Source organism: Ceratina calcarata, unplaced genomic scaffold (assembly GCF_001652005.2).
Source record: "Ceratina calcarata isolate Rehan_Ccalc_2016 unplaced genomic scaffold, ASM165200v1 scaffold121, whole genome shotgun sequence".
Lineage (NCBI taxonomy): Eukaryota > Metazoa > Arthropoda > Insecta > Hymenoptera > Apidae > Ceratina > Ceratina calcarata.
In genome coordinates, this window is record NW_017133085.1 from 154,749 (window position 1) to 172,996 (window position 18,248).

The following is an 18,248-nucleotide window of genomic DNA, read 5'->3' on the forward strand; positions in this document are numbered from 1 at the left end:
TGACAAAGATTTAGGATCGCTCTATAAGATGCAAGTCTTAAGTATCGTAGCGAGCACTGTGCAACAGTCCAATTTGTTTGGTACATTGTACGTGGTGTCGGCTCTCAGTCTCGTTGCCAATTGGTCCGCGAGCGTAAATGGAGCGATGCCACGCGCCGAACGTTTCCCGCGCGTTCCATATAGAGGCACAGCCTATTTTTAGACGGAAATCGGTGCAACACCTACGTCAATCAGACTGGCCACAGTGTGTCTCTGTGACAGGAATAAAATCCGCCGCGTCCGTCGCTCTAGAAATAAATACGTCTAGACGTCCAACTTTCACTTGGCCGTCATTGACAGGCTTAACCTTCCGCCGGTACACTTTTCAAGAACGTGGTCGCACGATTTCCGGGGACCACCACGACTGATCGATTCGTTACGCGAAACCGTTTCAGGAATCAACGACGCAATCGTCGCAAGATTTCCGTCTCTCCAATTTTTAGGAATTTTATAATTCATTGCACGAGGTCTCCGTCATTTTATTCAAAGCGATTCTTAAGTTGATGAGAAAGGCCAGTAAAATTTGTGAGTATGTACACAATATGTTCGATTTTAATACATCGTAGGCACAGTATAAGAAAGAACAGTAGAATCATTCACGACGTCGGCTCGTATGATCTCATGACCAACAGATTTACCATGTTGTTAGTTGTACGCGGGGTCTTATTTGAAAGATAAAACAAGAAAAATCTTATACATTATAAGATCGTGAGTTAAACAGACTCAGTTGTTATTGGTATGTAACTATAGTTGCCAGATACAAGAAAGGGCCTATCAAATTTCCTCTTAACTCCATTCGTTAAGAAATAATTCACGACGAACAGACTAATTAATCGATTAGCCCTAAATTATTCGAGGTAGAAACAAATTGTGTACGACCTTTCCTGAAGGTAATAGCAGTACCTATAACGGTGTCATAGAGAAGTAGATGACTCATTGAAAATCTGGGAAGTTCGATTTTAAAGTAGAAGACTATCGGCTCGACTGAGTTCTGCGGTGAGGAACTGAATTCAGGCATCCAGACGCAGAACCGCGCGGTGACCTACGGGGATCGATAATCGCGCTTGTTGCCAGGAAAGTCCAAAAAGTAGCGGAACGGCAAGCGGAAAGACCGCAGACGCGGTCTGCGGTCTACTCCGACCGCATCGGCCTTCTCACAGCGGCCATGCAACGCTCGTCCGACCGGCGAGTATCCCGACCGCGCGAAAATTCGAGTTAATTTCCTGCCTGGGCCACCCCTTTCCTTACCCTCCCTCTGCTTAAACGCTCGTGAGGTAGCTTCTTATCCTTGTACCGACATCGCTAGTATTTACAGCGGCTGGTTACGAACTATGACGATAATTGAGCGGACTCGTATTAATTGTAATGTACTGTTAGCTTGTGCGATATACATATTAATACCGCGAGACTTATTCGACCAGGCTACGTGTCGGAATGACGATTTGAACGTGATACAAAGACAGCGTGACCAATGCTAAGAAGACGATGCGATGTACTTATCAAGCGATGGCTCATTAACTGACTAACAGACTCTAGGTCTAATAATAGCAGTTGACACGAACAAAAATCTTTTAATAGACATTTGTCTACGTACGTCGATATTTTGAAATTATTTTAATTTTCGGAAGATGAGCTTTTATAAAAGCATCGTTAAATACAATTAAGGTAAATTGTGTGACGTATAACAGGTATTAAAAATGATATTAAAGTCATAAAGCAATATGATTGCTGTACATGTGCTATTAAACACTGATTCTAATGAAGCTACAGTACCCTCGTATTGTTCCAAGATTCTAAATGAACCGGTAATAGCTCGTTTATTGCTCAATAACGATTTCAAACTGTTTCCATGGAAGTTCATAATTTCACGTCGAGGATTCATGGAAGACAGGAAAAAAAAATAGAACCCAGAATTATGAATATGCGCTTTACATCAACCGCTGAGGAGGATGTAATTTTTTAACTTTGTATGAGCCTCGCGCGCCGACGTGTTCCCCTCTAACCTGGCCAGACGCGTACACGTTCTTACTTAATTTCACTGACAAAAGAGATGCGATGACTCATTTAGCCGCCTCGAGTGTTTCCGGTTGTTTTGTCAGGAACTGTGGAGAATCGCTGCGAATGAAGGTGAGTGCATTGTGTGCAAACAGATTTCGTTTTTAAGGGATTCATTGCCACCGCTCTTCATACATATTGATGTGTGCCTCGTCGGATTTAATTGCGTCGGACTCGAATAAATTTTCGAAATCCTCGCTTAAATATCCCAAAGATCGCTTGAAAAAAGGACTAATACGTTTCAATGATTCAATAAATTAAATAGTACAATAAAAATCTGCTGATGATAATAATCATAAGTGAGCTTTAAACATTTAAATCGATTTCTCATACTACTAGAGAGCTCTTGGAAAGCTACATAAATAGTCCCTTCATAACAATCAATAAAAAATCGATACAATTCGTCTAATAGTTCGGGAGAGTTTGATGATTAAATAAAGCATCGTGGAGAGCGTGAGAGGTCGGTACGGTGCGGCGGCGTAGAGACCGATACGAGCTGAATTCTTAACGCGCGTAATCTCCGCGGCCCGTCTCCTCCTATCGCTTATCGTGGCTTTTAGCCCGGGAACTGGAACGTAAATTTCCGTCGGACAGGGCCCGGCGAATCGCGAACTCGTCTGGTCGAGTTCCGGTACGCCAACCACGCCCGCGTCGGACACGAACTCACCGCTGCCCCCCAGACACGAATCTTTTATGGGGGTTGAAAAATTCACCGGTACGTCCAACGATTACGAGGGTCGATCCCCCGTGACCCCGCCGCTTCTCCGAGTTCCACCGCCACGGCCGAATAACCTAATTTTCGGCCAACCCTCGATGATCGATTATGGTTGGCTTCTCCATCGTTCGGTGTATACCATGGCCTGAAATAATTTACCGCGACGTTTCGATGGAAGTTATTTTTAGTTATTGGCGGGCAAAATTTTGAATGAAGAAATTGTGGCAATTTTAAGGAACTATTTCTTGCGAAGAGATTTGTATTTAAAGCCTATGTCTGTTAAGACCATTGAAAATTTTATAAAAAAGAGAAACTATAATTTGTTCTTATTAATAAAAAGAATTGTGTTACAAAGCTATTTCGCGAAACGATATGAATAAAAGGTAGGAAGACTACTTGAAGATTCCTCGAAGGCGCCGTACTATAAAATCGCGGCAACTCGGTGAGACGTCAATGCGTCTCGGCGAGACGACTCAATTTATTTTTCACTCGGGACGACGGTAAAGAAATCGTGGAAAAAAGCTAAGCACGGAACCGAGCGACGGATGTCGGAGTCGGCCAGATAAGAGTGTTGGCTTCGACAAACACGTCCACGTAATTCGCTATCTAATCGAGGCTAGCCATTTATGCAAACTAGTTTCGTAGAGTCTGCACAACACGCTTTTTGCTTTCGTTCGTTTCGTTTTTATCGACGTCGTAACACGCGCGTACGGTCTTGAATTCGTCGGCGAAAAGACGGAGAGACGAAAGGGCGACGCGACGATCGATCGTCATCTATCAAGCAGCGCCGGCTGGTTTATTAATTAATTTATGTAAGTCAAGATTATTCGGTAGACGTTCGACGATCAAGGTCGTCCCCGATCGAGACTGGATTCGCTCTCCTCCGTTCGTCGATCAATCTTCGTCTTCGTTTTCTTTTCTTCTGGTCCGTGTCGCGCTTCTGATTCGTGGTTCGCTTTGAAATTTACAACACTCGAAATAAACGTAGTACGTGGCCGAAAATAACTCTCGCCGACGCGAGTTATAAATCATTCGATTGGACTGTAGAATTTCACGTAAATATTCATCATACTTTTGTCGTGTGACGAGTACGTCCCTCACGGAATATTTCGAACACGTTTTCTACAGGCAAACGCGGACTTTCGGAAGAATAATAGATTCCGGGGTTGCTCTTCGGTGGTATGGTAAATTAAATAGATACTTCCGTTAGGTAAGCGTCGGACTGTCGGATGACTAACGAAAGGAGTAGCTAACGGTGACCCACAGAACTGTCTTTAATGACTTGCAAAACAGCTCGATGATTTATGAAGCTGTTTATGATGGCCGGCGAAGCAATTTAAGGTGACCCAGAAATTAACCTGCGATGTAAGTTTGTTATGACTCACCAAATAGTTAACGATTATTTATAAAATGTGTACTTTACGGTACTTCAAGAACTACTTCCGAACCAGTCACTGATTATGGGATACTATAAGAAATTAATACGCGCTAGATAATTAACAAACTAAATACGAAGCCATAATACCAATTGTAAAATATGTTTATACATAATAAACATAATTATTTCTGAATAGGAATATTTTTAAAAATTCAGATGATATTTATAGCTATGAAACAGGGTAGGAATAATTAGAATGACTCGTAAAGTAGCCGGTTACGTCCCACAAAACGATCAATATGCTGATACACAAAACGTAACCATTGTTCGGCCACGTTACACGCGGCCAATTTAAGCGCGTCTCACTGCGACGACGCTAGGCGACGCGGAGCGTACAAAAAACCAGTCGCGACAATCGATTGGAGAAAACCCGTCTCTCTCGTCAGGCAGGGAGGCCGGTCGTCTCGGATTAAGACGCGTCTACCGGCTCGAAAGAAACCCGTAGCCGCGTGAATTCCGGGAAGATCCCCGAGAAATCCACCGTCTATCCTGGAGGAAAAGGGGAAGAATTCGACGGGTGCTGACAAAGGGACGGTTCGTCGTCGTCTTATCGGTCGCTCGTTATCCAGACGTAAGGAGGACGAAAAGTCTTCGGACGAAAGAAATCCGTAGGGGGAAACCTTTCGAAAACGGATCGAGTTTTTCTCGTTGGACCTCCTTATGAGACACGACGACGACGACGACGACGACGACGATGCCGGGGGATAATCGTTGACACGTGTAGAAACTAGCTGTGTGTCAGTCTCCGATTGGAAATTAAACTCGTCTGCTTTTTAACGTCAACCGAGTAAATCACATTTACAGCGGTAATTTGTAGGAATACTGAACGAACTATTAGCAAGTAAGAAGCGACAGTGCACGCCAAGAATCTGTCTCAAAATTTAATTTAAGAAGACACGAAAACATCTAATCTACTTCATCTCTGAAGGAATTTAAAACCTAATGATTGATCGTACTTCGACGATAAAGTCATTAGGGTAAATAGAGATATCGTTCGCACCCAGAGAGGAAGGGGTCGTTGGGTCAGGGTCGAAACGAGAAAATCGAGAGGGGAATCTGGCAGCCGGCAGTCGATACATCAGACGTGATCCCTACCCCATATTATACTCTGTTAGGGGGATATTTGGCGCGTCCCATTCACCAACCATTATGAAATATTCCGCGGCGGTTGATGCCAGCCGCGTGACCAGAGCGGTGTGGAGAAATAGTTTCCCATCGTGTATGGAAATTCCACGTTCTCCATAAACCAACGAGAAGAGAATCTTGTTAAAGGATGCACGAAATTTTAAATACCCCGCCGGAGCCCTATCTCAGCTCATCAAATTCCTTGACCCCTTTGACGAGATATACACACGCCTATCCACGTGTACGAAGTTTATCCTTGAAGCTGATACCGCAAAAAACTTCTGGATAGTTTGAAAAATTGTACAAACACAGCACAGTGTACATACATACTAATTTCAATTTTTTAAAGTATAGCGTTGCCAATATCTTATCTTCGAATGTGTTTGACAAATACATGCTTTTAAGAAAGGCTGATTGCTCTTTACACTTTCCGCACGTACAGCGACAATTTAAAAATTTTTTAAGTGGTTTGCGAAAATAATAATAACCGAAGACAACTCGAGTATCTCGTGTCAGTTTCATGTGTCACCCTAAAACTGCCCCCTTTCGCGCAACGGCGACGGCGAGACCAAAGCGGCGGTAGTAATTCTGGGGTTCGATTGCTGAGCGATACGGTCGGGAATCTTCGACAATGGCGCGACGCGTCAGGGGATGCAATCGGTGTACACACACCCTGGCGCCAGACGTTTCGCCGGATGACTGGACGCCTGTAATTGAATCTCCGCGTACTTTGCTTCGCGCGTTGAAATTGTCCTCACTGCGATTTCGCTAACTTCGTTAACCAGAGACCGGTTTGCGGTTCTTCTTCCGGTCATTAGAAGGAAATCCGATTTGTAACGCGATTTAAATCGGCAACTAATTATGTTTAATTAATACGATTACTACCAAACTGATGATATCGAGTAATCTATTATATGTATTAAGAAGTACAGAAGTATTAAAAATTATAGATAATAATTAACATCAATTGATATTTGATTTTGATTTAAATGTGATTACCAGACTAACTGGAAGAACTGTGAGTAAGGACGCGAAATGTAAAACAAGAGAGTAGACGAAGAGGTGGAGGAGAATAGTGCCTCGGGGGCAGTTTTATTTAAATCGGACTCAGGGAGAAAATGTGATCTCCGGGGACCGAGACGCAAGCCGAACACCACGCTAAGTTAGCTCGTATATTTTTTCAAATTATTCCGTAGACCAGGACTGTAAAACGATCCTGCGGCTGTTGTGGTTTGCTGGGAAGGAAACTCGAGGGATGTTCGGTATTTATTTGCGTAGTACGTCTTGTTTTTGGACCGAGTCGGTGCTCTGGGAATCCAAGTTGAAGTACATACATACAAGACCAGTAGTCTGAGAAGTAGATCCAGATGTCTGACCAGAGTCAGTCTCGTTCTCCTACATCGAGCCTATCCAATCTTAAGGATGTACTGGCTATACAGTCAATCCCAAAAGTTTATGTACCTTAGAAAAACGCATTTTCTATAATTAAAAAGAAATCAGACGTCGGAAGAACAATGCTAATACATCCTTAAATCTGCACTACATTCACTCATCAAAGTAAAGTATCAAATTAATTCCATTTTAGATTTATATCCTCTTTTCGCATGTGTTTTCGTTTCTATTCGTATATTTCCACACGTACGATCACGAAGTATTTTCTTGCGTTTCTTGTATCGCTTCTAGCAGCTAGCTCTACCTGCTAACATAACTCATCGAACTCGAATGCCGTACAGTCTGATTTTCGAGAACAGCGAATTTATGAATGGACATTTGTCATGCCGCCGTCGCCCCTTTTTCTTTCTATTCAGCAACCAAATACGGCCATAGATATCGTGGCAGCCACCGTCGTCCCGGCGCGAATCTATTCTAAACACAAATCTTTCAGTCATAGCCCAATTTGTCTCCCAGTCGGCGACAACACGCGATCTTATCAATCGTGTTCCCCCATCGACCGATTGTCCCACCATGCGCCGCTGTTCTTAATCCAAACGAGATCGGCGGAAACGAAGTTAACGAAGATTGGCCTGGCGCCTCTAAGAAAGACGTTCTTCATCTACCCGTCAGCTCGTCGAGTAACGAGGTTTCCCCGCGAACGTAACACCTCCCCTACCCGAGTGAAGGGTGCACGCGTTCGGGAGTCGATACATCGGCAAGAAATTTACGAGCGATTCAAAGAGTCCCCGAAAGCTTTTAAATCAGGATCATCCGTAAGATTCCCAGCCGCTTTCTAGCGGGTTCGGGTTTCAATGGTAAAGGGAAAGGGAAAGGGAAAGGGAGTGGCAGCGAGGTGGAAAATGCTGATACCTCGAGCTCGCGGTGCCCGGAATCCTGGAATCGATCCCGGGAGCTAGCTGCGAGAGCTCGGCCGGAACACGCACCAGGAACTCGATTACAGAGCTCTCGCCGCGGTCCGAGTCGTCTTTTCCAACGATCGCTTTAACTTCCGCGGAGGGCGAGCAACCGACTGCAGAGGGGAAGTACTTTTACTGCGGTTACGAGCCGGATGCTGCTGCTGCCGAGCAAATAGTTCCGGGAATTTTGTGTCTGCGATTTCCGCCTCCCGACGTACCGACAATTTCAAAAGCACCTACCGTGTCTCTACAGGTATCCAGTACGTGTGTACACTATATCCACAGAATCCGACGTTGGCGCGCACTGCTCCGTATGAGTATGGTTCGATTTAGGAATGAGCAGATAAGGAGGAGATTATTTCGCGAGAGGTAAAGAGTTGAATGAACCGAGGGTCGTTAGCTTAGAAAATTCCGTAGCTCGCCAACTGGGAAACTCGGTTTATTGCCCCGCATGTAGATACTGGATCGGACCTATGTTTATTTTGACGCTGCAATTCATGTTCCTCGTTTCGAATTCCTAGCGTACACGAATGCGATGATTGATCTATTTTTGGTACTATTTACCATCTACTATTTCTTACAAGTTTTCTTCATTTTACTTTCTCCTTGATCATTTGATTGTATAAAGACGAGACTATTTTCTTAAATTCTCCCTACAGGATAATCCAACCCACTCTTACAAAGTTCTGTCCTTTGAGTCACCCTCCATCTTTTTATTCCTTCCCATTTTTCTCTTTCTCAAATAACTTCCGCCGCGCTCGCACGTAAAGTATAAAACTAACAAACTTCTAAATATTTCCTGTGAAGAGGGATAGGGCAATTTCATCCGTGACCACGAGAGCGAGCGCTGTGAATTACAATGCGAAGTGATCCCAACCCATGGAAGCTCGCCTCGGCCAGATGATTCACAAGGACGTGTACGCGATACTTTCCGTCTAGACGAAGTATATTTCCGGAAAAAGCAATAAAGACAACCGCGGGGCGTCGCGCAGCGTCGCGTTTGCGTTAACCTGGGAGCGTCCCAATGACATCACCACTCGAACTGACTCTCATCATCGCGACGGCTACGTCTGACGTAAGGCGATCATCGGCCGTTCATCGAGCGGCGCGACGCGTGTCCTGCTTCGAAACGGGCGTACGACCCGGTGAACGGCCAGGTAAATCGTGTCTCGACGGTGACCCGAATCTCGAGGCACGTATCCCGCTCGCGACTATCGTAACACCCTTTTCTTGCTAATGGAACGTGCTCGTGCTGAAAGTGGGACGGTGCCCTCGGGGTAGAAACCGACGGATATAGTCTACCGAGTCTACTCTGTAGTGCGAGTCGTGGGTGGAGCGACAAGCATCAGGCATCTTTTTAACGATATGGAACACCAGGATTTCTTACGGTCTCACATTTCATATTCTGAATGAGTCTTGAAATTGTGCAACAAAGAATCTAACTTTTGCTAAAGAACTTTGTTATAATCTTCTTACTAGTTTTCCTTGCAATACCGAATTTGGTAATCGTTTTACCAATCAATGATTTATCAATGTTCGGCTGTCACAAAAACGCATCACGGGCACAAGATATTTTTATCTAGGGTTACAGCCGTAATCGTCAGCTGTAATAACCACGGGAAATCCTATAATTCCCTCGGTCAACACCCAGGGCACAATCTCTCTCGTTAACTTTGTCTCTGCCTCTGACGAATTAGAACCTGCCAGAAGCCATTCCAACGTCGGATCCGCCCGCAATCCTATCGCGTTTTCCCACTTAACGTCACATTCCGATCGGGCAAACTTGATTTCACCGCTGGCTCATCCCGAAGTTTCTCCTTGAGCCGCACCGCGAGACCGCGAAATCAAGGGACAAGTAAGTAACGACGACGAGACCGATCAATCGGTAATCCGCGTCGACTACTAGCTCCAAGGCTACTTAGCAAAAGTCACGCTCCGATGGATAAGTCGCCACGAGATAAGAGAAAATACATATCTACAATTCTCTGAGTTCCTTCATGCCGAGGAACATTCCTTTCTTTCGTCTCTTACTTTTTTATTAATAATGTAAAAACATTTTTGGGAATAAAACGAAGACACTTAAACGAAATCCAGAATTTCAGTTTGTTTTAATCAATTCAGTTTGTTACAATCCTCCTTTGCTGGAACCCTATTGCATGAAAACGCGTTTAAACAAAAAACCCCGCATGCTCATACTCGGAAAAACATCGAGATTCGTGTATGTTTCGCGTCTCGTACCGTCGCGCCGGGTCGAATCAGCGTTGGGATGACGCGCGAAAGAATTCGAGGAACGAAAGTGAGCACGCGGAGAAGTCGCGTCCTCGACGTTTTTCTCGTTTCCGATCTTTTTTATTTCCACGGATCGTTGCTGCTTGCCCGGTGCATTCGCTGCGGCGGTCCGGCCCGCGTTCGCTTTTGGCAGCCGGAGCCGAAACGTCGATGCACCGCCGCACTTGGACGCCGTCCAAACGTAATAAATTTCAAATCAGGTCATTGCTTCTCTTTGCACTTAACGCGATGCACCACGTCGCGTCGCGTCGAATCCCGTGAACACACGATTTCCGTGGGATGGGTTCGCTTCCGACGAACCCGTTGTTCTCTTCCCGGCGAGTGCGCGCGAATTGTTCTTGGAAAGTGCACGATTACGGTGAACGCGTGTTACGACGAACTATTAGCGTGCCGCGGAACTCAAAATAGACAACGTCGACGATGCTTACCTACAACTGGGAAAGTTTTACTTGCGACTAGAAGTATACCCTTTGTTGTTTTAAGGCGAGTAGACCGAGAAAGTGTCCGGTGTACTGCAGATGTTTTGTCATTCTTTATTTCTATATATCTCAAATATTAAATCCACTGTGCACGTGGCTCGAGAGCTTTCAAGAGTTTTATCGCGCTAGTTAAAAGTTATATGCGCTTTTTCATGATCTACATACGTAAGTATTTTTTCGCACTCAACTTGGTGCGATTATTACATATGTACTCAGCAGTGAAGGAGTGCTTATGGCATCCATCCATCAGCAAGATCATCGTCCAAGGCACGATTGGCGGAACTGACGTGAGAAATGAAACGGCACAAGCTCGAATCGCGCGCCGGGATTGGCTCCCTTGCCGGAGAATTGATTTGTTACGACGAGTTGTGCTAATGATCCGCGATAAACGACTGTGTGTCATGAGAATGGGTCGTGCCAAAATGATTCTCTGTTATGATTCGTAATGATTTTTCAGTTTTTCATTTGTGAAAAACGGAGCTTTAATCGAACGTTATTCATAAACAGAAGACGTTCGAATCAGCGTTACTTCTTCGTTTTGGCATGACAGTCAAACGTGAGACGCGGGAGACTGTTTGTGGTCATCGATGTGGTAAAAACGATTTAGAAAACCGGCCACGATTCTGACAACAAAAAACGTTGTACCCAAGATAATTCGCCGAGCATTCGCGCCGAGTAACGCACGCGTGTAAAGCGGAGCCGAGCTTGCGAGATAAAACTGAAAGCGACGTCTCGACCCCCCTCCCGCCCCCCCGGTTAAACAAGCGGGTTCTTCCGCGAAACGCGGGAACGCCAGGTGCACGAGCGCGAAAACATCTTCAGATAGCATCGTGGGATGCGCTTCTCGAATCTCGTCACGTGCAAATTAACGCGGACCGTGAGGCGAGTGCCGCCGCGTCGCGTCGCAACGTCGACGGCGGCGAGACGAGATGAACCAGGGTTCGCTAATCGATGAGTAACTCAAACATAGAGGCAACCGGTTCTTCCAGTGTACGCCGAGGAACAGCAATTTAATCGCGAAAAGAACGATATGACAATATTTGGGAACGGCATGCCCAACTTCTTTTTTCGCAACACGTGATGGGAGTAAAATGTTAGATATTTTTAATATTATATTCGTCTATTTTGTACAAGAATATCATATTAAAAATATCTAAAATTTCAGTTTGAAAAGAGTGAATAAAATCGTTCACGACAATACACACTCGTATTTGACGACGGTCGTTTCTAGAGTTCAACAATTTCTCGTTTTCCTGGAGAAAAGGTAGACGCGTGAATCCGGCCTGGACGCAGTCTGAGAGGAGCACAGGTTCTCGACCGGGTATTTCGCGGATGGATGCGAGAGCCATTGAAAAGGACGAGGCGGAAAAGCCCCGTAAGAAAATCTTATCGTTGAATGGACCGGGACAATGGGCCAGAAAGGAGTTCACGGTAGCCGCGGGGTTAGAGAAAAGGGACGAAGGAGCGTTGGGTGCTCCGGGGTTTGTCTACGCGGAAGGAGACGTCGGGCAACGGGGCTCGAGAACGGCTGAAGAGAAAACTCGGTTCGCGGGAATCTGTGTAAAAACGCGTTTCGCTAGACGACGACGCCACGTAGTCGCGACTACAAGGAAGATTCTTTCAAAGGTGAGACGAGAAACCGCCGTACCTACGTGACTCTTTCTCTCTCACGTCTGTTTTTTTTTTCACCGCGCTGTGTAGAGCACCGACGGTATTATTATTCGCAAGAACATCGCGATCTGCGACGTGGACGAGAAAAAGCCCCCGGAGAGGGAAAACTTCATCCTTGTGCGACGCGACTCGCGGAATCGTGATCGACGGTCCGCGAGTTGACGCGCCGCGCGGTACGTAGCTACCGTGAAACGAGAAAAATCTGAGCGCGTCGAGAGGAATCGTAAACAGACTGGGCTGACAGCCACCTGGCCCGAAAGTGTGCGGTTGAAGCCTCGCGGAAAAGTTGAAATAGCGGTTACGGAGGATTCGGCTGGATTGGGAAAGTACTTTTTCATATAACTTCAGAAATACTTTCCGTACGTCTAAGAACTGGCGAGAAATTGGAATATATTCTTTAATTCGAGATCGATCTCTTTCCTTTTATGCAATATTCTAAATTACTGTAAAAACAACATCGCATGATCATTTTAAGCGTATACATATGAAACGCAATCCTGGAATTAAATTCTTTTTATCAGCTCAAGTAAAAAATGTGATCGATCGATCGATCAATTGATGAATCGCGAAATAAAATTCCACGTCGCAACAACATTAAGTTGTGTACAAATCGGAATAAGCTAAAATAACTAAATATATAATAACACATGTCGCAAAAATGAATCTGTATCTCAATACCCTCATGGTAATAAAAGATTGTCACTATATTACCTGTTAATCAATTTTTGTAAATCGATCAGTTATTTGATTGCTAAGAGAGTAATTCCGGCGATTGAATCCCAGTCTGTACGCAACTTTACAGTACTCGAGTATAGACGAGAAGAAAAGCAGGTAGAAGAAAAACAATCGCAGTTTGTCGTAACCAGAGACTCCAGCTATAGCACTAGACATAATATTTACTCCTGCTCACCTGCCCCCGCAGGCATCCGTAGTGGAAGCCATCTTGGATCGGGAAGGTCGGGTGGAGGATCTAGAGTTCACGTACATACACTTGTTCAAGTTTGTGCAAAGGATTACCATTAACTATAAACTCAACTTCTCTACAATTTAATTCATGTAAGAATAATGAAAGAGTAGCAAATCTATGAAAACATCCGGAATCATCTTTTAATAGTATTAATACTCCCTAGTTGTTTTCCAAGATGTATTTGCTTTTCCTGTTTCTCGTTCCAATCGCGAATTATATTAAATAGATAGGCATTACATAAAGAGTTTCATGAACCAAGATTCATAAGATAAACGAAACACTGATAGAAAAAGCTAAACGTATACCGATTTTTAACTACTCCACTCACATTCGTGGTACACATTTACCATTGATATAATACTAATGCAGAGTCTCCTTCCCGAGATCCACAGTTTATCAGCGTTTTCGGCGGGTCACGGGTCTCGGTTTACCAGAAGTTTCGTGGTTATGGAACTAGTCCACCCGGCGCGACGTAGCACGACGCCCCATCGGGACCGTGTAAAACCAGTCCTGCGGGTCCTGGGCAAGAGCAACGCGTAGATTACGGGTTAAATGGTTTTAGGGGTTAAGGGGCACCGCGACGCGTCGCGTCCAAAAGGAACGCACGGAACGAAGGCGCGTCGCCAGAAAAATTCGCTCGACGGTCATTACTTGTCGCGACACGCCTTTTTTATCGGCGATATCGTTACGCGCCGGATAATTGGAAGCCATTTCGAGTTCTCTCTCACCCTTCCTCTCGCCTCGGTCTTTTTTCTCTCCCTTTCTGTAATTTTTTCTCTTCTCGTTCGCTGGCTGAATATTCGGCTGTTTCGTTCAACGGGATATCAACGCGTAGGTGTGCGTGCGCGCGTTTACTTTGTACAAGCGAACGCGTAACGTGGAATTAAATCGGGTCAATTAAGAACGCGTATTAATATTGCTCATTAATCATCGGTACGCGGTTACATCGATTATTTATTCGTAAATCAAATTTAATTACTGGCTGCACGACCCAGCCCAGATTTACTCGGCCGTATAAATCATCGATTGTCCGGCGTACGGGATAAGCAGCCGGAGGAAGCTCGGATTGCGAGAAACGGGCTTTTGAAAATGATTCCAGAGTTGATGCGAGATCTATTAAGATTAAATTATACCGCGACTAAAAAATATAATATTTCCCGACAAGGCGACGTTTAACAACCTCGCAAACGAGAAATTATATTCCACTGAAATATCAAACTCATTTATCCACGTAAAAAAATAGAACAAAATTGTGGTAAGAGCACAAAGAGCAATTTCCGATTTCTTTGCGAGCCACTGAAGAAATCCGACCTTTCACTTTCTCGTGTCGAGTATCTCTTCCCGCGAAACGAGGAAACAAGGGATCCCAGTGAATTCGGGTCACGTGCGAGACGAACACTCGGAAAATTCCATTTTCCAAGTACACGCGCAACCGATACTCAGAAACACACGTACGTACGAACCCTTAAGCCCAGGCGGCCCTCGCGAATTCGCAGGGCGAACGAGTAAAGTCATCACTTCGATGCGTTTCCGTCGAACGATATCGATTACGAACGATTCGCTTTCTCTTGGGCGAACGGGACTACTCAGGAAAAGTCTCGCTATTCCAGTGAGACGTGTGTGCCTGCCCCGGTCCCCTTTCATCGCGTGAAAGCAAAAGTGAACGTTTCCGTGCCTTGACTGATAGTTCGGCGACTCAGTTTCTATTTTAGTCGTGTCTACTCTCAATGTCGAGTACAATCACTTCTATGTAACGATCGCCTGTTTCTGATAAGTACAAAATCAATAAAGAATCCAGTTCTCATCTGAATTTGTCTACCAATATATTCTATGTGTCGTATGACGTTTGAACGCGTATGTACATTGGCGATGTTTAGTTAACTTTGCAATTACAATACGTCAGAGTATTCTTTTTTGTAAGACATCGACAATCTCGGTTCGAAAGATCAATCCCGAGAGCAAGCACATCGTTCGAGGAACTTGGCAGCTGCGGGCTCGTCGAAACTGTCAGGTCCACCCACTGGTTTCGCAACCATTGTTATTCCAGATTGCATTGCAAATTAGATCACGAACTGGCGTCACCCTTCCTCTACCCTCGCCGGGTCTGCTCAAGTTGCAACACCGTAGCCCGCCCGGTTCAAGCTCCTCGTCGCGAACCACCCCTCTCGGCTTGCATTTCCGCTGCTACCCCTGTCGTCTTGCGGAACCGTGTCGCGGCACTGTGTGTACACGCCCGTGGAAAAATAAAGAAAAGTGAATTGTTTTTCCACGAAAGAGGGATCTGCTTTTCTATGCTTTTCTTCTCGCTCCCGGGATAATTGTCGAATTATAGTCGGAGACCCAAGTTCGAGGGAGTTTCTTTACGTGGACTAAGTGGAGTATTCCAGACCGGAATTTTCAATAATCCCATGGAATAAATATTTGTCTTCCGGATGTGTGAATTTTACGTATTCTGACATCTAGAATGATGATGCACTCACTAAAAAATGTAAATATTCTAAACTTGAATGAACTTCTTTCAAAATCGAGATATTGAATGTAATAGGGACCAGAGTTTATATCATCGAAGGAGTTCCCACGCGTGTAAATTCACTCGTTACGTGCTTCCGTAATTTGTCAGATGGACAAGGCTTAAGCACCAGGCTACTGGTCATTTGCCTATCGCGGGGGGCTGGGAGGGGGGTCCGAAAATTTATCGACTGATTTCTATTTAGGTGGTAGGATTCGCGCGCGTAAGCACGGCCGCCGACGACGGTACGGATCGATAACGTCTAGCGTCGCGGCGACGACGACGGCGGCGGCGGCGTCCTCGGGAGGCAAACAATACGTCCCGTGTTCCGGAAGTCCGACGTCAGGGCCATAAGCACGTCGTACCCGCGCGAGACAAATCGAATCAGGGACGTTTCCCTCTCTATCCGTTCGCCTTTCCGCTTCCCTTTCTCTCTTCATCGTTCCGTGTTTTCAAGGCTGATGTTATCAGGCTCTTGTCGCGTCTGCTGGAAATAAATCTTTTGTGGAAGCGACGAGAAGAAGAACCGTTTTCGCCTCCTCTCGTCGGCTACGAAGGACCACGGGGTCTCGGAGAAAGCAGATGACGGGAAGTCGATTGAAAAGATGGAACAAAGTAGAGAGCGAGCAGAACAGGCGAATACAAAAAGCGAGAAGAGGTAGGTATCGACCACTTTCAAGGTCCGATCTTACCATTAGTTGGAGTAGAAAAGAGCGGTGAAAGATGAGAAAAATTGTAGTACTCATCCTTGGAGGTAAATTTTATCAAACGTGTGAACGATAGACGAATCAAATTACATATATTATATCCTGACACTTACTGTTTGGGGCTACAGTTCGATCGCGTTACCATTAACAGGATGGGAAGAAATCTCAGAATGACGCATCGCAGTGATAAAAACATATCACCCAAAAATTCATTACGCGATTCGGGAAATATGAGAGCCATTTGGAAGCCTTTGATTACGATCTTCGCTGAGAAATAAATCTCGCGAGATGAAGGGGAAGAAGAAGCTCCGTCGAGGAAAACCTTGAAGAAGGAAAGTCGCGTCTGAATGGGAACAAAGGAGGAAAAAGAACAAAGAGTCGGTGGAAAAACTGAACGGGGAAAGCGAAAAGGAGGAGAGAAACAGAGAGAGAGAAAGACAGACATAAAAAGAGTAGGAGGATGGAATGTGAACGCGAGAGCCGTGGTCTGGTTTTCCAGACGGCCGAACGAGAGGAAAACATGTGGATTAGATAGGCGCAGCTGCGCTACCATCCCGGCCGAGATTAGATAGCACCAGCTTTTTTTCCAGACAGCCTTCGATGTTCCTCGAATCGCGTAATAATCTCGTCGAAGGTCGACGACGCCGTCCGCAAGCACCTCCGTCAGGCTGGTAAATCGCATTTCCTTCTTTTACCTCTAACCCATTCCCCTACCGTTCCAGTATCCATCGTTATCGCCTGTCGCATGTCGGCAATCCAAAGACGCATGGAACGCGTTATCGGGAATCGGGTATGCGATCGAATAGTTGATGCGAGGCACGCGGAAAACGCGGTCGAGACGGATTCTTCGAACCGTATGGAAAGAAGGGCAAAACTGGTCCGATGTGTCAATCGACCGAATGATTTAACATGAAGCAAACGAATTGTTAACGCACGAATTTGGTTTGATCATATAAAACTTTTTTATCTGTAGAAGTGACCTAATCTTAGTCGTCACCATTTTAATCGTAATATCTAATACCTAATGCAACAGTCTGACAACAGTCTGACGTAATTTTTTTTCCATCTTTGCTCACTATAATGTGTAATCATATAGAAAGATGAGTGAGGTAACGAGTGATTGACTCACCGGTGTGGCAGGATGACGGTAGTCCTGCAGCAGGAGACGTCGTTGGTGCGACGCCGGGAATTCCTCGCGGTGATGATGATGGTGGTGATGATGATGCCGATGGTGATCCAAGATCGAGGCGGAGGCCGGCTCGTCGTGTAGCAGTCGACGATGGTGAAGATGATGCGATACCGTCGCCAGGACACCCACGAGTGCTCCAACAATCAGGACGAGCACCACTGACACTATGTAGCTACTCGCACTCACTGTCAACAGAAACACATTGCCGCCTTTAATACATCTGCATGAGCGTCGGTCAGTAATAATAAATATCGTGCATAATGATAACCGTCAGAGAACGCAGCGTTTTGCATGAACTGCAAATTAGTATTAATGATCTTTAAAACTAGAAGTTGATGAATACATTTTTATTACCAATGCGCAAACGTCTTTTTCTTACCCACAATACTTTTTATCCTTTTATTGATCGAATACTTTAGCAAGGAAATTGTTTCCTTCAATTTCAATTATATTTAATTGTAAGAAATTGGATAAAGCTTAAGGATGTATTGGCTATACAGTCAATCCCAAAAGTTTATGCACTTTAGAAACGCATTTTTTAAAAAGAAATCAGACGTCGGAAGAACACTGCTAATAATAAACAACAAAAAAAAATTTTCGATTTTTCCGAGATTTTTCCAAGGGGTACCCCTTCAATTTCTTCCAAATTTTCGTTTTTTGCTAATAACTTCCAAACCGTAGGATCTACGGGAAAATTGCATACGACCTTTCTTG

The 18,248-nt window shown here is 45.0% G+C and overlaps 1 protein-coding gene across 1 annotated transcript in view; it reads right to left on the reverse strand.

Moving 5' to 3' along the window:
• LOC108626315 (uncharacterized) overlaps positions 1 to 18,248 on the reverse strand; it is a 109,975-nt gene that overhangs the window by 51,308 nt on the left and 40,419 nt on the right. Inside the window, exon 3 of the mRNA XM_018026913.2 lies at positions 17,475 to 17,719. Coding sequence (XP_017882402.2) covers positions 17,475 to 17,719 — 245 coding nt within the window. The remainder of the gene's footprint in view (positions 1 to 17,474; positions 17,720 to 18,248) is intronic.